Below are 25,603 nucleotides of genomic sequence, written 5' to 3'. Positions count from 1 at the left end.
AAACGAAATTTGGTAAAGTGGTTAATATAATGGAAGGCAGAGGAGCTACAATGCAGAAGGACCTTGACAGGAATCTCATGGAGTTCAACAAAGGCAAATCCAAAGTCCTGCACTAGGGATACATTAAGCCCATGCAGCAGTACACACTGGAAAGCACAATTGCTCTAAAGCAGCTTTTCAGGAAAATATCAGGGTGCTGGTGGGCATCAGGTTGAATTTATATTCAACAAGTGTGCTCCCGTGGCTAAAAGAATGACAACAGCATGCAGAGCTATATTAACCAGTGTAAGCCAGCCCATTAAGGAAAGTGGTTCTTCCTCTCTATTCAGTACTTGTCAGACTGAATGTTAGGTCTTCTTTGAAAGCCACTAAAATACTGAATTGAGTCCAGAAGAGGCCTCCAGATAATCAGAGGACTTGAGCACAGGATGTACAAGTAGAAGCTGAGGGAACTGAGATCATTCAGACTTAAAAGAAGGCTAAGACAGACATCATTGCTGTTTTTGTGGTAGCAGCGTACACAGACGAAGCCAAACTCTACTCAGAGGTTCACAGTGACAGAAAGGAAACAACGGACAAAAGCTGGAACATGGAAAATTCATTAGACAAAGACATATACATATTTTATAATCATAGCAATGGGCAAGTATTAGAACATGCTGCCCAAACAGGCTGTGAATGTCTCTCATGGAAACATTCAAATCTTAAGTCGGCTTGTCCAGACACCTCATCTAATTAACTCTAATTTGAGCAGGGGTCACGATACAACCTCTAGAGAAACTTTCTCACTCAAAATTATTCTAGGATACCACAAAACAGTTTCACATCTCCAAGACTTTCCAACCTTTCCTTGAAAAACCCTTGGATGGCTACTGCAGGTAATGATTACCATACATGGATCGTAACTTTCAACATCATCAGTTTCAACCATCAATTCGGTGATGTGAGGAAATGTAGTAGTCTACTTTTACAAAAGCCTTGAGCGTAACCTTAAGGACAGAAGCATCAAGTTCAGTTTAAGAAGTTATACACAGACAAGAAATACTCAGGCTAGTTTGTACTGTTTACCTGGGTTTTATTTTGTTTCAAAAAGTACAAACGAGCCTTAATTAAGTAGAACAGAATGTACATGCCTAGAAAAAAGAACTCATGTGAGCCTTAAGTGGTACAGAAAATGTGAACCAAAATTGATGTTTTATGGTCTATCCCTGGCATACAAAGTAGAGTTTAATGATGAAAAAAACATTAACTAGTTCAATCTTAACAAAAAGATGGTACATTTCACATCACATGCAATTAAGCTAGGGGCTCAAAACTACAAAGTATTACGAATGCTAAAAATTTACATGGTTCAGAAGGTAACTGCACATTTTTATGGAAAAGATAAGTTTACAGGCATGAACTCAAAAGTGCCTGAATTACATTTTTTGCATCTCTGCCTTTCTGTTCTCATATTACTTCTCAGTTCTCTGATAATGGCTGCTGGTGAGAACAAAACAAAGAACTAGGAAGGCACTGAACCAAAACAGTGTCTTTTGGGGAGCAGTGAGGGGGACCAGTGAATGAAGAGCAGAAAGAGAGTGAGGGGGCAAAAAGAGAATGTTACTTAAAAAAATGCAATTGCTATTTATAGACACTGATAAGATATTTTTTTTTTTAAATAAAATTCTGCAGGAATGGTTTAATGTTTGAGTCTTGATGTTTGCATTTTTCCAGACAATTTTGAGACTGCTGTAGCTATGATGTACATACTTAAAAAGCAGTCATAGCTCCACATATCTTTTTCAGAGAAACCATGAAAATATTTTTTTTTTCAATAAAACAATACAAAATGCTAGTTATGCATTTAAAATATGAGCTAGATAAAAACTAAAACATCTCTCTCTCTCCCCCTCCTCCCCTCATATTTCAAGTAAATTTTACCAATGAGAACAAGCATTAAGTTCTGTAGAACTAGACAGAACACCAGGCAAAAGACCGTGGTAGCTCATAGAAAAAATGGTCATCGGATTCAAACAAAAAATCTATTTTAAGTACAACAGACAAAACAATGATAATAAAAATGATGATCTGTCCTAATGACATCTGCAAGATCATCATCAATCGTCATTTTATGTCTAAAATACTCAAACTTCTTACAGATTTATTTTGGAAGGTACTTCTGTAAAAATGGCCATGAAAGAATCCAGACAGAGTCATGTTTAAAAGAACAATTTGTTTAAACACAGTAATTAAGTTTCCTTTTACAGCTAAGGAAACTATATTTTCCACCAACTGCAACTACAAGTTACATTCATAACCATTACATTCATATAAACTTCATTTATGTAAGATTATTTTGTCAGATACTTACGCAAAGGATTTTGCCCTTCACTGGCATAATACTCATACATTCCACTTTTGACAAGTGTATCATAGTGGGGCAGGAAGTCAATTCGCTCCTTTGTTGCTGCAAGTAGGATTTGATCCACTGACTGCAGTAGATATAAAGTAACTCCATCCTGAACAAGATCACCTGCAATAAAGACAAAATATAAAGTATACCGAAGAGCATTCAGTGCATGTTTAGCCTCAAGTAACCTCCATATTTGCTTAGGCTCTGAATACTCAGCCTCCTGGCACAACACCTAATTTAAAATCTTTCCACATTTTCAAGCTTAATAATGTAATAATAATAATTATCTGGTAAGAGCTATTTATGAGCCATTTTCCCTATTATTTAGATTTTGTGATGGATCTACAAAAAAATTATCTTTCATAGTTGTAAACATACTATCAGTTGTTAAAAACTTTTCAATTTTGTGAAACTTAATTTTGTAACAAATCTTGGCAAACTATTACAGAATGTTTATTTCCAGTTAATTGCTGCATGTAATACAGTAAAAAAAAAAAAAGCATCATACGATCTTTACAATCAATATAAGAGACAGCTGTATTTATTTTGCCATCTAAGATACTTACTGAAGTTGTCTTCTGTAATTTCTTTCCTGTTTGTTGTGGTGATAACAAAGTTTTCATCAGAAGCTATGCCAAACGCCTACAAAATTGGAGGTCATTTAGTTACGATAAGTAACTACTCCATACAGTGTTCTGATAAATGAAAAAGAACAGTGCTCTTTCTATTCACTTTGCCACAAATTACTAAAAAGCAACCAGATATTTACCCCAGAAGTAGAAAAAAAACTAATTCCAGGACTTAACTTCGTTTCCTTTCTCAACTTAGCTGAAGTGGTTTGCTTTCTTACTTAAAATAATGTTGTAGGGAACAAGAAGAATTTTAAGAAGTAGGGATCATCTTACAGGTAATCACCTCGGAGGCTGAATAACAAGACTAGCAGTTCTACCTCAGACTGCACAGCTTGAACAGTAATGATCTAGGTGACCCATATTTAATTATGCTTTAAGTCATTAAACCAAACATGCTGAAATACTTGTTTTCCAATAATGAAATGTTAATTTCATGTTTTCCAAACACAAAATATTAAGATTGCTTTTTATAATATTCTTTATCATTAAAACACTCAAGTATATTCTTCAAAACCTAAATCATTTGCCCCCTGCTCTTTCCAACTTTTGAATGTTTCTGTAGCTCTGAACTTTTTATCCTGCTTTCTACATGCCTCTACGTATGTCTCTACACGCCCTGACCTCTGCACCCTGGCATCCAACATTAGTATCTCTTTCTGAAAATAACATATCAGGTATCTGTATTTTTTTTACTGACTTTCCAAATCTTTGAGACTCCAGTTCTGGTGAAAGCCAATTCTGGTCATGTTTATCTCCATCAACCCTTTTAAACCTGTGGTCATGATTCCAACAGATCCTCTCTTAGCCAGATCTCTCCCTGAAGCTCTTGCATTACATGTAGCAACCTGCTCTGACCATCTCCCAGATCTCTTTCGTTCTATCCCTAGTGCTAAAACTCAAAAATATTTTTAAACCACTGCTTAATGTTTCAGAGAACTGTTTTCCATCTTCACCATGGTTGCTACCATGTTAAAGATACAGTTAGCATCCATTAGCAAAATACCTCAACAACAAATTACCACATTTCTCATAGCACTTCATACAAGTGAAACAAATGGACATGACATGAAGTGACTGATGTTCAGACTCAAAAATGTAATAATTACAGTGGACTCTTAACTGTTATGTAAAAGTCACTTCAACTTAACCTCTCACAGTGCACAGATTTCCATATGGTAAAGCCACGCAGGAAAATAATGCTCAGAACAAGGAAAAGATGGGCAGAGGCCAATGGGATGAAGTTCAACATGGCCAAGTGCTGGGTCCTGCACTTTGGTCACAACAACCCCATGCAGCACTACAGCACTGGGGCAGAGTGCCTTGAAAGCTGTGCAGAGGAAAAGGATCTGAGGGTGCTGATTGATGCTCACCTGAACATGAGCCAGCAGTGTGCCCAGGTGGCCAAGAAGGCCAACACCATCCTGCCTTGTATCAGGAATAGTGTAGCCAGCAGGACCAGGGAGGTGATCGTCCCCCTGTACTCTGCTCTGGTGAGGCCGCACCTTGAGTGCTGTGTTCAGTTTTGGGCCCCTCACTACAAGAAGGACATCAAGGCCCTGGAGCGTGTCCAGAGAAGGGCTACGGAGCTGGTGAAGGGGGCCTGGAACACAAGTCCTGTGAAGAGCGGCTGAGGGGACTGGGGTTGTTTAGTCTGGGGAAGAGGAGGCTCAGGGGAGACCTTATTGCTCTCTACAACTGCCTGAAAGGAAGCTGTGGGTCGGCCTCTTCTTGCAGGTAACCAGTGATAGGACAAGAGGGAATGGCCTCAAGTTACACCAGGGGAGGTTCAGGTTGGAAATGAGGAGACATTTCTTCTCAGTAAGAGCAGTCAGGCATTGGGACGGGTTGCCCAGGGAGGTGATGGTGTCAACTGTCCCTGGGGGTGTTCAAGGAAAGGTTGGATGTGCTGCTTAGGGACGTGATTTAGTGGGTGACATTGGTCGTAGGGGGATGGTTGGACCAGATGGTCTTGGAGGTCTTTTCCAACCTTAATGATTCTAAGATTCTATGAAATAAGCAATTAGAAATACGGATACTGTAAAACTAACATCCTACTGTGCTCTTGGATGTTAACAGTGAATAAATGAACTGGAGTGTTTTGAGTCTAAGAGCACAGATAAACATTCCAGATAAAACAACAGCTTCCCTGTTCTCTCTACTGCCTCAAAACTTCTTCTGCTTTCAAAACCTTGTGAAGAGTCCAATATTTATTTGAAGTATAAGAAAGCAGGATGAGGTAGTCCATGCACAAGACTTCATGAGCCTGCTGTCTGAGTAGGGGAAGCCTTCTCCTTTCTGTGCCCTCACTCATTGCACGAGTGGATCTTAGTGAAGCTGATGTAACTGCAGGCTCGTAGGCAGCACTACACCTGCATTTCCTCAGTGAGCCCAGCGTTACTCCATGTACTGCCAGCAGCTCCTTTCTGCATAACTCCAGTTGTCATTTGGAGATAAGTTACTAGGAAGGTTAACAGACCAAGTTCAGTGGTCTTAACTGCAGATAACCTGTTGTTCTTACTCACACAGCAATGTAAGAGGCTTTGCAAACTATGGCCAACTTATCAAAGTTCTGTTTGACAGCTTCACTTGCTTCCTCCTTCCCTCCACCTGATAACCTCAGTTATCCCAGTCCCTATCTCTGCCCAGGGTGCTGGCAGAAGTGAGGGAGCTGAATGGATGTCCCATTATGTGGATGCAGCCTCCAGGAGGATGAGCTGGTCATCCCTGGAAAAAAGAATAACCCTCTGGGTAATTTACTTCAACAGTTATTCTTTCAAATGGTGTTCTGTCAAATGCTTTGTCTTTCAGTAAGACTCCAGCAAGCAGGAGAGATTGTATCTTTTGATGACCTGCTATCAAGTTCAGATTTCACTGCTAACCCCTTTTCAGCCTGGCATTATGTCTTTTTTCAAATAAGCACAAATAATGCATCTAATTCTTGACTTCAGAAGATTCATATGACAACCTAACACATATTCAGATTATAAATTTGATTATTCTTCTACAAATTTCCCAGATGCACAATCATAATCTAGCTTTTTGTCTAAAGTATTTACATATAAATATTTTGAATGGAAAATAGCTCTGCCGTAAAGGATTTTGGGGTCCTGGTGGACACCGCGTTTAACAAGAGCCAGCAGCATGCCCTCGCAGCAAAGGCAGCTAACAGTGCCCTGGGCTGCATAAGGCAGAGCACTGCCAACAGGTTGAGGGAGGTGATCCTTCCCCTCTGCTCCCTACTGGTGAGGCCACATGTGGAGTGCTGGGTCCAGTTCTGGGCTGCCCAGTACAAAAGAGACATGGACATTAGGCAGAGCGATCCCCCCCACACCCGGTGCCGTAATAAAGAATACCTGCTTAATAACTTTGGTTACTAATAAAGAATACCTGCTTAATAACTTTGGTTACTGAGTTTTCACTGTGTCAGAAGGGAGCAAAGAGGACAGAGCCAGGCTCTTTTCAGTGGTGCTCAGTGTCAGTACAAGAGAAAATGGGCACAAACTGAAGCACTGTAGGTTTCTTCTAAATATCAGACAACATGTTTTCCATTGTGAGGGTGACTGAGCACTGGTGCAGCTTGCCCAGGTGTAGTTGACATCTCCCTCCTTGGAGATATCCAAACACCACCTGGACACATCCCACACAACCTGCTTTGTGTGGCCTTTGCTTGAGCAGGGGTTGGACTGGGTGACCTCCAGAGGTCCCTGCCAACCTCAACTATTCTGTGATTCCATCAACAACATCTTGAAGCGTACAATAGCATCACTACACTCATAACTGTCCCTGTGCATTCACAGCAAAAATGTGCTTGGATGCTCTGTCAAAAGAGATATGCAAAATGTTTTTTTGGACACAAAGAAAAAAATAAATAATTTGGGAAAGACCAAGACAAGCTGCAAATTAACAATCTAAGAAAAAAAAAAAAAAAAAGAATGTATGTTCTCTAATAAAAAGGGTGCATTGTGAAAAGACAAGGGCTCCTACATTATTGGTTATGTAGGATCACTACATGCAAATGTAAAAAATCACAGTGTTACAAAGATGCACAGCCACATACTTAAAAAAGACACCAGAAAAATAAAAAGCACAGGAGATGGCAATGAACCAGATTCTGAATAGGCTAGGAAAACAACTACAGCTTGTTTCCTTTGTACTCCTAAGAGCCATTTAGATTGCTTGCTGAGACACAGCTGATAATTACACTTAGAGGAGCACTGGCTGTTTTTTGCAGGTTTTTGGTACCAGAGGGCCATGGGGAGTGATCAGTGTGGGAAAAGGCCATTAATTTCCCTAAGCCACTGCCAGATGAAACCGATGAAAACAACCCACCACACACCAATATTTCAGCCACTTGGAGGAGGACATGGAGGACATGTTTCTGCTCAAACACATTGGGTAAGAAACGGAGAAGAGACATGGGAAGCCACAGAGGAGGCATACAGCAGGAGACAGCACCAGTGGGTGTTACAGGTGATGTTGCAAGGAGATGCACCAAGCCACAGCTGCAATAACCCAAAAAGTGCAGTGGCCCGTGGAGGATCTATTTCAGAGCAGGGTGTTTCCCGTCTACCCTCCCACCCCCACGGGTCTGTGGCCTGTGCCAGAGCAGAAGAGAACCAGTAAGGAGCCCGGGGCAGTAGCACAGAGAAACCCTTAAGCACAATGCTTCACTTCATGCCTCACCAAAGGAGCTGACAAGCGAAGTTTACACTGGGAATCAGGAAAGAGATATAGGGCAGAAAGTGAGCTTGAAGAAGGGGAAGGAAAGGTGTTTCCCTAGATGTTTGTTTGATTGCCCTTCAAAGAACAATCAAAGGTTTCTGTTAATTGGAAGTAAGTTAAACTAAGAAAGATTTCCTGTGCTGAGCCTGTTTTGCCTACCTCAAGAAGAAAATTATTGTACCTATGAAATGGTACATAAGCAAAAAAGCTTTCGTTAACGAAAGAAATGTATTCTTTATAAACCAAAGGCTCAGTCTGAAGCAATGCCTGTGTTTCATGGTAAATAAAGTTAATGGCTCTCAATTTGTTGGCGGATGTTTACAACATGAGATGAATATCAGGCTAGAAGGTAAGAGTTTGAAACAGCCAGAGGAAGAATGCCAGACATCAGAACCTTTGGGCAGAGCAATTTACAGCTAAGATAAGTGCAAGTGTGAATGAACTGCTACCTTTCTAACTCTTAAATTCCAATCAAGAATCAAGGTTCAATTTAATTTGTGATTGATGTCTTTCTTTATATACCAAAAAAACACACACACACACAAAAAAGCCAACCAAAAACAGAAGCTCACAAATTGCAGACACCTTATCAGCAGCTAAAACTCCTTCAATCAGGTCTCGTTTTCTCTTTTGCTCTGTATATAACCACAAATCAAATTTTCCTATTTGATCTGAACGTGCACTTTGAGTCTTATCTAGCTGCTAAGCCAACTACAACATTTCACATGAAGTCAACACAGATTTTGCCTCTAGATTTACCATTTGCTTTGGAAAAGATGTTCAACAACCAAATATCTGATTTTGTGTGCATATCACCATGGCTTGGAATAACATGGATAGATTTAAAGTGTTAAATGAAGGAGAAATAATACACTGTAGATTAAGAATCACTGGTCCGCTTCTAGTAGTGCTCCAGTATTTTACCTAACACTGCAGAGTATAAAATATTCATTGTCAGAGTCAACTCTCCAAACTAAAGGAAGGGAACATTCTCACTGACTCACTAGAGAGCAGCTCTGCAGAAAGGGGCCTGGGGGTGCTGGTGGCAGCAGCGTGCCCTGGCAGCCAAGAGAGCATTTTGGAGAGCATTAAATACAGCATGGCCCCGTGGCTCTCTGCAGCTTCCTGGGGAACGATGGCCTCACAGCTTAGTGATGTAGCCAGGGACTAACAGAGACAGAGCAGCCATGCAGTCATCTTCCATAAAGTGGCAACTAGCCCAGAAATAATTTTCTGGCTAACAGGATCAGACTGGTGGTGCAAACCTCTTGATGGGAACCTGAACTGTTTCAGTTAATTGCATCAAAATCCAGCATGAGCATTTTCAGCGCTGTCCTTTATAGCTACTAATTTTCTCGGAAAATACCTCCATACCTCAGCTACGTAAAATAAATAAACACGGCTTTGAGTATTTCACATTGGTCCACGAGCTTTTTTGCTGTGACTTGTTCAGAAATCTTTAAAAACCAACAAACAAAAGAGCCTAAATGCCACATCCAAATTCTGTTGAGTTTGTAATTGCATGCAAAGTTGCAGGTTGGCTGAATTGGTGGAATGTTCGATGCTATCTGCCAACTTATCACCTGAAAAACGGCACTTACCAATCAGCTATCCTGCTTTATGCCCCATTAAGAAGAATTATCAGTCCAAATTGAAAAAAATCTGTTAGATCAATAAATGAAAGAAACTACAAAAGACATTTACGGAAAAAAAATAAAAATTATTCTCAAATCACGAATTTTCAAACCAAGAGCTGTTTTTCAGTTGTGCTTACTGAAAAACTGATACTGTTTGTATCACATCTCTCCATTATTCATACAACTGAATAATATTAAGGTCATTCACACAGATCAGCAAATAAAAAAAAATAAACACCTTAATTGCAGACTAATGTCTTGCTGGAAGTACTTGAGAACAACTGCATACAACATCTTCTAAGTGCGTTAATCAGATAAACTTTTCTAGTCTGCTGTTGGGTTACCCAGTTGGTCTCTGAAGATGATGATGAACTGCTGAGGACCTGGTAGCGAGGACCTAGTACTGAGCAGTCATGTTAGCAGAGAAAGAACGATACCAATCACCTTAAGGCAAGCTCATTTGGATGTAACTAATGTCGTAACAGAAACATAAAACATCTTTGGATACCAACAGAAAAGGGTTCCAAAGGTCTCTAGAAAAGGACTTGTATTCAAACTAGAAGTTATCTGTAAGCATTTCTCAGAGCTCAGTTGTACGTTACAGAAATACAGAATTACTCAGTAGCCAGATGGTCACTACAGGCAACCTAATTACAAAACAGAGCACTGAACATTAGTGCTCTGAAACATTCTCCAACCATTTTTATTGACAAACACTTCAGCCTAAAGAGCAAATTGCACAAGATAAAAGCAGAATATGAAGTGCCTTGCCCTCTCTGTAGTGTTTGTGGGTTTCTCTACTTTCAGAGGTTGTTGATATAAATATTTACAAAAAGATGTTTCAACAGAAACATTAAGAACATCAGTACATAACAAAATTCAATAATAAAAAGATGTTTTCACGTAAAGTGAAGCGTTATCGTAACTATGTTAGAAAAAGAGAAAACAAACAGAAGGTAGCTGCATGACAGAAGCTCTCTAAAGAAGCTACACTTGTAGATATCTAAGAAATCTTTCCCAGAACAGCAAGTTAACCTATACAGTCTCGCAAGGCTTAACAAGTTGAAAGATGAGGACCCTACAATTTATACAACAAACATACTGTCATTAGCGGACTTGTTCAGAGCCTGGACAATTATAGGGACTTTCACCAGAAATTCATAGGCACAAATAATAAAGAATAAAGTTATTTACCAAAGTTGACATCAACTCCATGCAGCTTCCACCTATCACATACTGTGTTGCATGGCATCACTTGATAAAAGTAACAAGGATTTGGAAGCCACTCTTCAAAAGCAAAATCCTTGGTGACATCCAGGAAGTTGCCCCTGGATAGCTCATGCTCAAGGAATGCAGAAACCATGCATCTGAATGTCACCACTGGTCAAATTTGAGAAGGAACTTAAAAACCACACAGCCTTACAAATCAGTCGACACATGCATTTAATAATTGGTACTACATTACTAAATAGCACTATAAGTGCACAGACATATGCGAACAGTATCCTCTTCCCACTGAAATGTCAGTAACAAAAGCAAAGATGCTATATGTAAGCATTTCAGTGAAACCTGAATTATAGTATGGCAGTTTGGGAAAAAAAAAAATCTCGAAACAGTTGGGTCTTATATGTGCCTTATGTTTTGTGTATGTATGGCATGTTTAAAAAATATCTATTTTAGTTCCTGATCACGTAGTCTTGAAAAGTGAGTAACCAAATATAGGTTTTACAGTATGAAAATAAAATTATTGCAAGATGGATTGATTTCAATATTCAGAATGGAAGTACTTGCATTGAGTAAATTGCTGGGGCAGTAGCTTAGCGAGGTATTGAAACAGCTCTTAAGAAGATTTAAGAGTTACCCTCTGGTGATAAACAGCTTAAGGTTCTAATACTTGTTCATTGATCACAAATGTCATTAAATGTTACTTATTAGGCGTTGGCAAACAAATATTCACAACAAATATTACACTTATTTCTCAAGTTCCTACTTCAGCTGTGTTCCTCTCTCATTACTCCCTTGCAATGAACACTCTTTTTTGCCTCTTAGTATAGTGATGCACTGGAATTTATTTTGGAGGACTGGAAAAAGAATCTTTTTAAGCAGTTGGTAGAATGGAAGGATACAATGGGAAGGACACAATGGAAAGCTCAACAAAACATTAAAAGCAAAGTATTTTCGGCTAAAAGTATGTCTGAAATTGAAGCATATACTTAAATTACAAATATTTACTTTCTAAACACACATACTTTTCTTCAAACCATGAGGCCACAATGATGAAAAGTGCCAAAATTAAATGAGTCCATTTTATATTTATGTAGTAACACTAAATTCAGTATCAAAAGCACCCTTCAGACTCATACTTCATTTCAAATACCCCTTTACTAACGTGTTACAACACTTGTATGCAGTTTTCAACAGTTATCTTTCTGCTTAAAAAGCAGTGTGCCCTCTACAAGCACCTGGAAGGATTCCTACTAGTTCAGCATCAAACCGAGGCATTCCAACTTCACTGGTTACTTGGCAACTTAAACCAGGGAATTTGGAATTAGCTGCTTATCTCCATTCCTCTCACTGCAAGCAAATACCTTCCAATTAAACTCTAAACATCAGAGCAAGCAGTGCCCATAGACCTGATAAAAGACTGAAAGGTGTGCAAGCAATTTCACTCCCACAAAGAAGTGAAAATCCCTATTTATTTTGCTTATTCATCTCAAAACTTCGTGGTTCTGGGGACTGAAGTTACATGAATGCTCCACCTATGCTCTACAGTGCATAAATGGAAGAATCAAACTAACAGATCATTTTCAATTAAGAGGATTCTGCTTTAGGATCACTGTAAGGAAGAATAATGAAGACCAGATATGCTCCAACCTCTTTTATATATCGTTTTTTTAATCTCTCTCCTCTCCTCCCCAGAAAGGAAAGGCTAATTTATAACCGTATAATGCCACATCTAACCACACTGTCATGCATGCTGGTAGGGGACTGTTCCAAAATTCCTTAGGTGATAAATGCCTGATTCAAAACCAAAACAAACAGAAGTTTCAAAACAGAATAACATACGTTTTAATAATAAAAAGAGAATACTGTATATGACGACAGAGGAAACAAATCAGCTCATAAACCCACCTCTCACTGTCTCAATCACACGTCTCAACTATCTTAATTTTTTACACCAATGGGAATGCACTAACCTGATGTTAGCATTAGGAATCATAGAATCATTTTGGTTGGAAAAATCCTCTAAGATCATCTGGTCCAACCTTGAGCCTAGCACTGCCAAGCCCCCCAATTAAACCACATCACTAAGCACCACACCTACACATTTTTTGAAGACCTCCAGGGATGGTGCCGCAGCCACTTCCCTTGGCAGCCTGTTCCCACACTTTGCAACTCTTTCAGTGAAGAAATTTCTCCTAATACCCAACCTAAACCTGCCCTTGTGCAACTTAAGGCCATTTCCTTATCACTTGGTGCTTGGGAGAAGAGCCCAATCCTCACCACACTATAGCCTCCTTTAAAGTAATTGTTGAGGGTGATCCGGATCTCCCCCTGAGCGTCCTTTCCCCCAGGCTAAATAACCCCAGCTCCCTCAGCCATTCCTTGTAAGACTTGTTCTCTAGACCCCTCACCAGCTTCATTGCCAGTCTTTGGACATGCTCCAGCACCTCAATATCCTTCTTGTAGTAAGGGGCCCAAAACTGAACACAGTATTCAAGGTGCAGCCTCACCAGAGCTCAGTACAGAGGGACAGTCACTTCCCTAGTCCTGCTGTAAAAAGATAAAAGCCTAAGTCTCAGGAAGCAGCAGCCTGAGACCATGCCTTCAATCACTCAGATATTTTCAGCTTTCAATCAGCTTTAAACATTATTTTTTCAAGATTTACATTCTCTTTAAACTCCTATGTGTTTGGGTATATCCAAAGTAACTCTCATGCCATAGGATGACGCTCAGAGCAAAAACAGTTCCAACCGCTGAACATATACCCGGCACCTCTGCCAGACACTACCATCCTCACAGCCAGTTGGCAGATGGAAAAAAGCATGCCCACCCCAGCTGTGACAGCAGAATAATTCAGTCGTGTGACAAACTGCCAATGAAAGTAGATCTAAAGCCAAGCATGTACTGAGGCTGAACCACCAGACAGGATAACTATGGAAATAAACACTGCTAGATACACTGCATTTGCCTCATCTTGCACTCAGATGGTCTCTAATAGCTTTAATTGGAGAAAAGCAAAGATGACATTCTGCTTCATCTTATCTAAACAATTCAAAGACTGCTTATCAAAAAGATGTTTCTTCCTGAACTTTCATCACTTCCCTGAAAGCTTTTCAGCACTATAAAGTGGGGAAAGTCTCTCTCGATCACGTGAATCCATTCATCATCTTTCTCCTGAAAGCAGTTAGTTCCAACTTTCAAGATGCCAGAAATTCTGCCCTTTGCAGGATGATGCTTGGCGAACCACAATGTGCAAAACTGCCAGAGGCACTGAGATGCCAGAGCACTCTTCCAGAAGCCCAACAAGGAAACCTCTACGCTGTCAGTGTGCCACACATCGGACACCAAAGTTCCGGAACCCACCAAGCCCGACAGTTTTCGCTGTACCAGCATTTCCTGGACATGTCAACCAATCTACCTTGACAACCTGACATGCATTCAGAGTCAGATGTTCCACAAGATAATGAAAGCTCTGAGATATAAAGTGTGACCACGCTGAAATTAGCTGTGAAGGAGGCAACTCTGGCTGAATTCGCAGACAGTCAACACATTATTACAGATGCCCTTTCCCTGAGGGAACGATCATTCAAGGTTCTTGTTGCACAGGTTCTAACAGCATCAACTCTATTATCCTAAACACTTCGCACCTCAAAACAAGACTTAACACCTCAAAACAAGACTTAACACTACCAGGAGTGGTGAGAACGATTTGGGTGTTGACATGCTAAGAACTTATACTTGAAAAATCTCCTTTAAGTGTCACCAAATCCAAACACATCAGGTTCCGCTTTGCAGAGGTGAACTTCTCAAGCACTGTGTTCGAGTGGTCTGCCTCGTGGCAAGAAAGTCCTGATGTCAATACGTTTTTGAGATATGAAAACCCAGAATGACACATGATGATGGTTTATTTCTAAATAAGCCTTTAAACACGCCAAAATCAGTGAACCAGTGGACACATAAGTCACATGGGAACAGAAGTTGCTGGAGCACACAGCAGATGTGTGCAGACTTTCATGAAACTTCCACCCCAGAACAAAACTATTACATTAACACCGCCCAGACGGAGGGCAAAGCAAGCAATGCTCTGCAAAAGCCCACAGGCTGGAGAACGATGTGCAAATCAAACCGGATGAAGGAACTAAAAGCGAACGTTTGATGAGAACCAATTCGTGCAGAGTTTACAATGTGCACCACGAGTTGAAGGATACGTAGGTGGTTAATGGGTTCGTGCTCTCGAAAAGCGAAACCGTGACAGAGAGCGGGCAGCTGGCCTAAGGGGCAAACTAAGCAGTACGAAAACTTCCACCTGAGAGAGCCCGGCAGACCGAGCTAGCTGCCCCGAGAGGAGCCAAGGGGGCAAAGCAAGCAGCGGGGAGGCGGGCGGCAGGCTCCCGAAGCCCGGCTCCGCCTCCCGGGAAACCGCCGGCGCTGCCCCGACACCTTGGACAGCACAGAGCCCGCAGCTCCCTCCCTGCCCGCCTCCCTCCTCCCTCCCCGCACGGGGGAGCTGCCGGGCCGCCGCCGCCCTCCCTCAGAGCCCCGCCAGGGGGCCCGCGACGGGGAACTGCGCCCGACGCCCCCATCTCCCCTCAGCCCCCCGCAGCCCGCGAGGCGCGACGGTTGGCGGCCGTTGGGGCGCTCCCCCTCCATCCCTCCCCCCCCCCGCACCTGTCCGCGCTGCGCTCCGCCGCGCCGCCCCCTCCCCGCCTGCCCCCGCACCTGGCAGACGGCGCCGCGGAAGGCGCGGTAGCTGTCCCTGCCGCAGCTCAGCACCTTCTCGTCCGGGTTCGCCTGCTCCCGCCGCCGGTCGAAGAGGAAGACGGTGCAGTCCCCGCCGCTGCGGGACGCCGCCGGAGCCGGCTTGCGGGAGCCGCGGCCCCCCCCCCACCGCCGCTGCCATGTTGCGAAGGCCAAGAGACGGAAACCAGACCGCGACGATGGCGGCGGCGGCGCCGCCTGGGACCTGGCCCGCGAGCTCCCCCGCCTGGCGCCGCGCTGCTGCCGGGCGGAAAGCCCCGCCGAGGCCCGGAAGGAGCGGGGCCGGGCGGGCGGCCGGGAAACGAAACCGCGCCGCGACCTCGGAACGAGTCCGCGCCTCGACTCCGCCGCGCTTCCGGGGGGGCGGCACCGGGGGGGCGGTGGCAGAGCCGCGGCTTCCGCTCCCCGCCCGCCCGTGTGCGCAGGCGGGGTGGGCGCCGCCACCGCGTGCCCGCAGCGCGCGCAGCGGCCGTTGAGGCGCCGTCGCCGCTGAGGTGGTGCGGGGCGGCGGTTGAACGCCGGCTGTCGAGTGATAGAGTGCTTGCTGATGTCTGCGTCTCTGAGTGAAACGCCACGTCGCAGTACCTAGGATGTTGGAGTGCTCACAGTTGTAATTTTTTTTTTCATAGAGTCACAGAATCATTAAGGTTGGAAAAGACCTCCAAGACCATCTGGTCCAACCACCCCCCTACCACCAGTGTCACCCACTAAACCATGTCCCCAAGCACCACATCCAGCCTTTCCTTGAACACTCCCAGGGATAGCTGACACCACCACCTCCCTGGGCAACCCGTCCCAGTGCCCGACTGCTCCTACTGAGAAGAAATGTCTCCTCATTTCCAACCTGAACCTCCCCTGGTGTAACTTGAGGCCATTCCCTCTTGTCCTATCACTGGTTACCTGCAAGAAGAGGCCGACCCACAGCTTCCTTTCAGACAATTGTAGAGAGCAATAAGGTCTCCCCTGAGCCTCCTCTTCCCCGACTAAACAACCCCAGTTCCCTCAGCCGCTACTCTCAGGAGTTGTGTTCCAGGCCCTTCACCAGCTTCGTAGCCCTTCTCTGGACACGCTCCAGGGCCTCGATGTCCTTCTTGTAGTGAGGGGCCCAAGATGTGGCCTCACCAGAGCAGAGTACAGGGGGACGATCACCTCCCTGGCCCTGCTGGCTGCACTATTCCTGATACAAGGCAGGATGGTGTTGGCCTTCTTGGCCACCTGGGCACACTGCTGGCTCATGTTCAGGTGAGCATCAATCAGCACCCTCAGATCCTTGTCCTCTGCACAGCTTTCAAGGCACTCTGCCCCAGTGCTGTAGTGCTGCATGGGGTTGTTGTGACCAAAGTGCAGGACCCAGCACTTGGCCATGTTGAACTTCATCCCATTGACCTCTGCCCATCGACCCAACCTGTCCAGGTCCCTCTGCAGAGCTTTCCTGCCCTCCAGCAGATTGTCACTTCCCCCCAGCTTGGTGTCATCTGCAAACTCACAGAGGGTTCACTCAATTCCTTCATCTGAATCATCAATAAAGATATTAAAGAGGATGGACACCAGCACTGACCCCTGGGGAACACCACTGGTGACCAGTCACCTGCTGCCAGCTGGTGACCAGCTGCCAACTGCAATCCCAACCAACTGCCCCTCTCAGTTCTCTGCACTTTATTAGCAGTGATGGTAGGTGTCAGGTCTACATGTAATACCCAGAGAATCCCATTTATAAACGGTCTTTCTGATGATGATTTCCTCTTGGCCAGCAACTCTTCAGAGCTGCTTTAAATAAGAAAATTAAGAAAATATTATTTTTCTAAGGGAGAAGAGTAATTTTATATATGTATATATGTTTTTGGTCATAAGTTCCTACTGAATAGCTTACACAGAAGGAATAATACAAATAAAAGAGAAGTGGTGGTGGAATCCTTAATTAAGATCCATAAACTCGTTATTGGTCTTTTTAATGGTTAATGCTATGGGCTTGTAACACCTCAGTTTTCTGAAGGAAAGTGTTGGTGTATCCTCTTCAGTCTTAGAATCAAATTCCAAGTAAAATTTCATTTAGGTGAAATTAAAAGTTGATAAAGTTCTTGTATATGCAAAACTAAAGACTTTTGCATGTGTGCCATTTTTGAAGAGTGGTAGGACTGTATTAGGTGCAAAGCAGCCGTTGAAGTACAACAGCTAAAGAAATAAAGTTCTCGTGGTCTTTAAGGAACCAGAGAAACATACTTGTGAAGAAAATCATGATGTTTTCACCTGTGATCCATTCTAGGTTAGGCTAATAGCTTTTCTTCATATCGGTAACAATAGGGACATTGTTGGGACACACTTGATAAACTGGCTTAGAGAAAGAAATTCGGTAATCACCGTGTTTGCCTCTGAATTTCCAGAAGGTGCAGCTTCTGCTTCTGATGTGGTCAACCCAGACAAACTGAATGTGTTCTGAGCTTTGTGTGTTCTTGCCATTCGTACAGTTTGTTCTTTCTTGCTGGATGTTGTTCATGTATTTTGGCTTTATGTGTAGCCTTTCAGTACTGTCAGTTGAACGTAATATTTTAAGAGTTTCCTCATTTGCTGTCATTTCTGAGAGAAATCTTGTCAAGGAATATATAAAAACACATATTTACATGTAGTTGCTCTTTTAATTTGAGGATGGCATTTTCATTGTCTGGATCAACTGCCAGTACGGATTCAGAAACTGGAAGATATATGTGGCTGGACACTTTGATCTATAACTTAAGGTCACAGGTATTGTGACCATTTTTTTTAAAATGTACAATAGGTGTACATGGCGTATTGGCGTAGCTTCTTCAGGTCCTCTAAAAAGTGTTTCTTCTTCCCTTTCCCTAATTATAAATAAATTACTTTCAGACTTTCTTGGTACAAAAGTGAATGTTCACTAGTAGTGAAGGGAGTATGTAGGGCGTGTAGTGTTCTTGGGGGCTGGAATAAGAAATGAAAGAGAAAACAGTCTAAAGGAATGCAAACCTTCCACAGGCTTTGCCTCTGCTTGCCTAGAAAAGGTACAAAGAGCAATGCTCAGCAAAGTGCAACTGCTAAGTAAATTAGGGTGCTCAGCTTGAAAAGGAAATGTTTGTGAAGGGGTATGGGGAAGACCTATAAAGCTGTGAAATTGAATAACGAATAAGAGAAAATATGTCATGCAAGGACTGAGGTTCATGCAGTTACACCATGAGGAAGAAGATTTAAAATGAAGACTTTTTTTTTTTTTTTTTTTCCACACATGATTGCATAGCAGAACTCAGCACTGCAGAGTTTTGTGAGAAAAAAAGAGCACGCCTACTACCCAGTTAACAGGGGAAGGGTCTCTTACCTTCCTAAAAAAAAAAAAACACCTAAAAGGGTGGTTTTATTTATTTATTTATTTATTTAAGCAGAGGTATAATCTGTGACTCAGAGCCCATCTAAATTATGGCTTGATGAAGTTTGGAAGAGTATATCAAACCTTGTTACTTTTCAAGTTCCTCGAACAAAACTTTGTTTTTCAAAAGATTTTTAGAGTATTTCTAGACTTAAGACAGTGCTTCCATTTCAGAATGTTAATTACTTTGGGCAGAGAGGAAGAAAACAGCAATCAAACTGGTGAATTCTTTCATCTAGCTTAAAAATAAGTATGCCAAAGGGGAAGAATGGTTCTACCTGAAGTGCAAGCACTTCACTTGCATGAAAACAAGGTCCTTGTTATTTAGCCTATTTGCAAACTGGATTAAGAAGTACCCACAGTTACAAGTCTTTTAATTCTGCAGTGTGAAGTTTTTGTTTTGTTTTGTTTTAACTAGTAAGTAATTATGTACAATCCTCATGGAGAGAAACTTTCTCTGCTGGGAAAAGGGTTATTGCTTACAGTGATTGATCTACTGGATTTTAAAGTCCAACGTTCATTTTCAAAATTAATAGCATCACAGGAGTAACCAATTATTTGTTCATGTTGTTTGATATTTCATGTGATGCCCAAGAGTCTTGTTTTGTTGCATGTTTGTTTGTTTGTTTGTTTTTTAATGTGTGAGAATGTGTTTATGTCTTGCCTGTACCCAGAGTCTACATTTTTCTTCCAAGGAATAAATTAAGTAGTTGTTGATTTCTTTGTATTGAGGGAGAACATGAACTGTTCTAGCACTGGATATTGTTAGATAATGTATTTTGTAAATATTATGAAAATTGCTTGGTCTTAGGTAGAATAAAGTGCATGGCCCCTCCAGCAGTCTATTGCTGTGCACTGCCTGTTGGGTGATATTGGATGTTACCGCCTACGTATGCTTTATGAGCACAAAACTGCAAATTCTGAATTATCTAACAAACCAAAGGTTTTGTTAAGGTAACAAGATTTTATATCTAACAGAAGGAACCTGTATCTTGCATTTATAAATCCACTGACTTTTTTACAAGGTCAACTACAAGAAGTACCTTAGGGAGAATCCCTGAGGTGTGGAAAAAACAACAGTGTCATTAAAGAGAAAATAGTCTGAGAGACAGAAACCAAAGAATAGAAATAAACAGTGAGTGTCATCATAGCACATGAGTGAAAGTGAATGTGGAGAAGTGGATTATGAAGTGCTAGCTGGTATTTTTTGTTTTCTTCCGAGTAACTTGAAAAAGAGAGGTGAGCAACTAAGTGTCAAAATTTGTGAAACACGATCTGCTTTGTCCAGATGACTGTAAAGACAGTCCATGCCTCTTGACAGATCTGACCAATGCGGTTACAGATGAAATTATATGTTAAAAAAATTGGATACAACACAGGGGGAGATGGTGGAGAATGGGGAGGGACAGTGAACCAACTGTTCACCCTCTTGTGATCCAAAATAACTCTACCATCTGGGCTATATGCAACATGCTCATTTAAAAATCCAATGGAATGTCTTTGATGACTACAGATAAGGTATAATTAGTTGTGGAAATTGTGTCTGATAAGACTGGGATTGTTCATTTCAGAACTAAGAAATAATTAGAAGTATAAAAATAGAAAAGATAATCAGGAACTTCCAGTCACTTGAATACAGCAATAAAAAGGGACATGGAGTTGCATGGAAAAACATGTAGAACTGTTACGAAGATATACTTTTCACAAAACATTTAATTAACTGTGGAATATGTCACCACCTAATTAGAATCAATAACTTGGTGAAATTTAATTTTTTTATATGCATTCTAAAGGAGATCAAGAGCCAGAAGAAAATAAATAGTGAACTGATTATTGGGAGATATACAAATCATATGCTTTGGTCTTAGGATAGAATATCCAAATATTCCTGAGTGGTAGTTTTAAGTTGGAAGACAGTCATCCCATATCTGAGCATTGTAGGGTTTTTCACCTTTTCCTGAAGCCAAAATTTGAAGGACACCAAACTAGATGAATACTTGAAGGCTCAGATGCTGAGACTGTTGTGGAACTCCTAGAGGAAAGATGTGGCAATGCCAGGGAACATCTGTTTAAAGTCAACTGCAGTAAGCTCTTGCCATTCACCCACCAGAGACAGATGACTACAGTCAAAAACGCAGTGGTCATGAAATAGGTTTGATAGCAATCCATTGCATCTTCTGAGTACCAAAGTCATCTCTTACATGGGAAGTGATTGCATGGATCAAACCTTAAAAGCTTGCTTACTCCATAAGGCAAAGAAATACAAGTGACTCTTGAACTAGTCAGTAAAAATGTGTAGAACAGTTTAATCTGTGGAAAGACTGTTGGAGTATAAGACAAATTATCATTGAGCATTAACATTTTAAGAATTTGTAAAAAACACTGTTGCAGTTAGGCTAGCAAAGTCCTTCCAGCCATACTCTTATAGGTCATAAAGACTGGGATCAAGTCCATTATACTCTCTGGCAAGAAGCGTAACAAATAGGAAAACTTCATAAGTACATTGTCACAGAGAAGATTCTAATACAGGTGTGGGACATGGGACATGGTGCTTTTCATTTCAAGTTGTTATGGCTGCTACATGGTCCTATTTCAGTAGCTTTCAGTAGCTTCAGTAGATTTTTTTTTTTTTTTTTTTTTAACCTGAAGATTATTACCACCAGCTTCTCTTCTGGATGACTGCTTTCCACTTTTCGCTTCCTATAACCTTGGCTTTTGGCACTGTTTTCTCACTCTTCCCTTTTATCCTGAACTAAGGGCTTCTTTCTCCTGAACCTGTCAAAGAGTGCCTTCCCCACCAGCTCCAGGATCATTGGCAGTGTGGAGCCCATGCCAGCTCCACAGGCTAGTCCCAGTTGACTAGCGAGGCTAGACTGGTTGACTGTCTACTCATTTAAATGTCTCTGCATTGTATTCTCTGATGCTCTGGATTTTGGGGTGGTAGCACAGGAACCATTGCCCCTCCTTTGTTACTTCAGGCATCTTTTACCATGCAGGGATCCTGGAAGCATGTGTGACACAGACAAACTGAGAAGTGGGCCCATGTTAAACTCAGAAGGTTCAACAAGTGCAAGGTTCTCTACCTGCATCAGGGCAATCCTAGACACAAGTACAGACTGGGAGAAGGACTCACACAGAGCAGCCCTGCAGAGAAGGACTTGAGGGTTCTGGTGGATGAAAAGCTCAACATGAGCCAGCAGTGGGTGCTTGCAGCCCAGAAGGCCAACTGTGTCCTGGGCTGCATCACCAGAGGGGTGGCCAGCAGGTGGAGGGAGGTGACTGTCCCCCTCTGCTCTGCCCCTGTGAGGCCCCACCTGGAGTGCTGCATCCAGGTCTGGGGCCCCCAGCACAAGAAGGAGGTGGGAAGGATGTGTTAGAGCAGGTCCAGAGGAGGGCCATAAGGATGGTCAGAGGGCTGGAGCACCTCTCCTATGAAGAAAGGCTAGGGGTGTTCAGCATGAAGGAGAGAAAGCTCTGGGGAGATGACATTACAGTCTTTCAGTCCTTAAGGAGGATTGCAAAAAAGATGGAGAGCAACTTTTTACTTGAGCAGATAATGATAGGTCAAAGCGGAATGGTTTTAAACTAAAGAGGGGAGATTTAGATTAGATGTTAGGAGGAAATTCTTCACTCAGAGGGTGGTGAGGCACTGGCAGAGGCTGCCCAGAGAAGCTGTGGATGCTCCATCCCTGGAGGTGTTCAAGGCCAGGCTGGATGGGGCTTGGAGCAACCTGGTCTGGTGGGAGGTGTCCCTGCCCATGGCACAGGGGCTGAAACTAGGTGATGTTTGAGGTCCCTTCCAACCCAAGCCATTCTGTGATTCTTTGACAGTTTTTGCTGTAGCTCACACAGATGATACCCAACATTTAAAGAGCTTCTACACTTGTATGTTCCCCAAAGAACAGATGATCTTTAAGGACCTTTCCAACCCAAGCCGTTCTATGATGTTCAGCAACTACGATAAAACACTGAAGAAAGGTCTTCTGAGTAGTCAGCCAGATACTGAAAGTTGATCTCTGCTGATTGCTGGAATGGATCCTCAGTGTTGCTGAATTACCGTTCTCTGACTCCTTGTTTATTTCTTTACCATTTTCTGTCTTCTGAGTTGGTGTTTTTCTTCCTCAAAACCTACACTTGTCTGATACAGTACAACCTGTATACAAGCGTGTAGTTTTCTCTTTCCAATCTTGTATGAATTTCTTTATGATTTTCTTACAACTGATTGCCAAAACCTTAGAAGTGGGAGAGGACAGTAAGTTGCTATACAGTGTTAGTCAAGCAGAGCTCGTTACCTTGGTGTCCTCTCTGTGCTTCAGATGTAATGTAGAGCTGCTCACTAGTTAAGATGTGCTGGATAATTAGAACTGGTAACTCCGGATGCTGTTTTCTAGGCAGCATAGACACAAGTGAGAGACTTTCCTTTCAGCTGGGTGCACCTGCAGCTGTGTGTGGCTCTGCTGGTGTCCAGCATTCTCAGAAGGACTGTGCAAACCCTACTCATGCAAAGGCATTTGCTACTGTGAATCCCGGTATGAAAAGTGCAAAAAAATTCAGTACATCATCTTGGTTGTTTCAAAATATCCATACATCTCCCATCTGCTTTGGAGTCTTGCTAAACTGGGGACTATTTCAGTGGAGGCGAAAACTTGGGTAATAGATAATTTTGTGTGCCCTTTTAAACCTTAGGCCTTTGCAAGGAGTTCTCAAGAATAAAATGCTGATCAGATAGACAACACCAATTGAAGTTGTGACTTCTTGCACGTGTTGGTAAGAAAAGCAGCAAAGAGACCACATCAGAAAGACTCCAGTTATCACAAAGATGTTGCTAAGACCTTGTAGAGTGGAGGTTCAAACACAATCAAGCGTCCTGCAGGCAGACTCGCAGTCCTGTCTCCTGCTTTAGGGAAACGCCAGGACAGGTAAGCCTTTGCTCAAGGGCTTGAGATTCCCAAGGGCCGCTTCTCTAGAGGGGAGCAGAGCACAACAGGCCCTTTGGGAATCTGCTGTGTTTTACATAGCACTTGAAGGCCAGACTGCTACCATGGGTGGGCCTGCAGCTTCTGGTGGAGAAGCGGTGCTACTGTTTTTAAGTCATGTTACATTTGCTGGAAGGCACTGAACTTTTCCAGGGGTCAAAAATGTAAAGAAACAATTGCAGAAAAAGATTAACTTTTTCCATCTGCAACAAAGCAACCTCTGCAAATCCCCCAGTGAAGCAATAAACGATGTACTCAAAAGATGAGTTTTTGAACTGGCACAAAATACTGGACAGAAACAGATTCTCAGTATCAACGATTATGCAAAATTATAGTGGTTAGGGTGGGAGATGATGAATGGTCTATAAATTCCAATAAATTTGTTGAAGAACAGCGTTGATAAGATAGTCTTTTATTTCTCAAGCAGATTTAAGAATCCCTTGCAGAATTTCACAGAGCTGACATGAGAATTTATCATTCTTTTATGCCAGGGTACGCAGCCCTTGTAAATAGGAAATGTTAACAAAACATACAACCAGCAGGTTATTCGTGTTTTCTCAGCCATCAGATGCCAGCAGTAACTGCATTGTGCTGACATTATCATAGAAAAACAAGCCGTAACCTTGTGCATTTTCTCTAACTGCGGTTGCTAGTGCCTGACCTGTGATGGATAACAAATGGCTTTTATTCCTTTAGTAAATTTGTGATCTGCAAAGCTGAAAAACAGAGCGCAGAGTGGCATAGGGATCATAGGGATACTCTTCTGCCAGATCCTATTGTTGTACTGATGCAAACTGACATCTACCAGAAAAAACAAAGTCCATAAACTAGCAGAGCATGTTGTACAGAAGAAGCCTGCAAAATTATGTAAGAGTTTCCCTCAGGCTAACAGAGCAGTCTCTTAATATAATAGTGAAGATGCTGGTGCACTTCCCTCAGATATGACGTTGTCTCAGGCATCAGGAGTGTGTGAGGATGCTTTAGACTGCATGAGTCTTCTGCATTCCTGTTGCTTAGCTTAAAAAGGAATGAATGTTATCAAAAACTTTCAAGAAGCACATAAAATGTAAACCTCCAATAAAGATGTAACAGTTGTATGCACCAGAGACCTTTTCATGAAAAAATCTCTCAGCAATACATGCCTTCATAGTGAAGCCACCCTTCCACAGCCAAAAATTTGGAGCAAGTATTGAGAAAACAGAATGTGTCTCTGTTCCATACCATTGTCAAACAAGCAATGAGTGGCTCAAAAGGAGACAGTGAAGTTTCCAGTGTTACAAGAGTGTACCCCAGAGCAGAGTAGAAAGCTACTAAGTTTAGTCTGAGTCTTCTGTAGTGCTGAAAATATTTACATATGAAACAACCTGGAGTAAACTTAAGTAGTTGGTACTGCTACCCACAAGGATCTCTGTTTCTCTGCATAGAGTCACTTGATATAGACTCTGAATTTTCTTTTTCTTTTACAACATTGCTGCAGGGTTACTGCAGGGCATTTATCTTGTAATCAAAGGAATGCTTTCAGCTGTTGGCCTTTTCTGCTTTTATGCTCTTATCAGAAATAGAGAACAAAATAAAAATACTTAACTTTAAATTATATTGCACAAAGTGGAACTGGGATGAGAAGTCCCATTAAAGACTGAAGTACACGGAATATTACAAATATTAGGGATCCAATACAGAATATACTATTATGCAGCTTGGAAAAAAGATTTGCATGGACACAGCACTGCACATGTGAGAAGGACTTGAGAAGTCTCATACATGCAAGCCGAACAATAAAGCAAAGTTTTTTTTCCCAATTTTATTTAAGAATAAAAATAAAAAATAAAAAGCCTCACAAGGCACATAGAATGCACTCAATAAGCATTTTAAGCAACTACCCTGTC

General features: G+C 42.1%; 1 protein-coding gene across 1 annotated transcript in view; it reads right to left on the bottom strand.

Moving 5' to 3' along the window:
• Positions 1-17,825, bottom strand: part of SMCHD1 (structural maintenance of chromosomes flexible hinge domain containing 1) — an 84,458-nt gene extending 66,633 nt beyond the window's left edge. Inside the window, exons 1-4 of the mRNA XM_035317209.1 lie at positions 17,727-17,825; positions 15,330-15,953; positions 2,962-3,037; positions 2,354-2,515 (exon numbers count right to left, since the gene is read on the bottom strand). Coding sequence (XP_035173100.1) covers positions 2,354-2,515; positions 2,962-3,037; positions 15,330-15,953; positions 17,727-17,825 — 961 coding nt within the window. The remainder of the gene's footprint in view (positions 1-2,353; positions 2,516-2,961; positions 3,038-15,329; positions 15,954-17,726) is intronic.
• Between the last annotated feature and the right edge of the window lie 7,778 nt (positions 17,826-25,603).

Source organism: Oxyura jamaicensis, chromosome 2 (assembly GCF_011077185.1).
Source record: "Oxyura jamaicensis isolate SHBP4307 breed ruddy duck chromosome 2, BPBGC_Ojam_1.0, whole genome shotgun sequence".
NCBI classification, from domain to species: domain Eukaryota; kingdom Metazoa; phylum Chordata; class Aves; order Anseriformes; family Anatidae; genus Oxyura; species Oxyura jamaicensis.
This window is presented reverse-complemented; position numbering and strand designations above follow the sequence as displayed.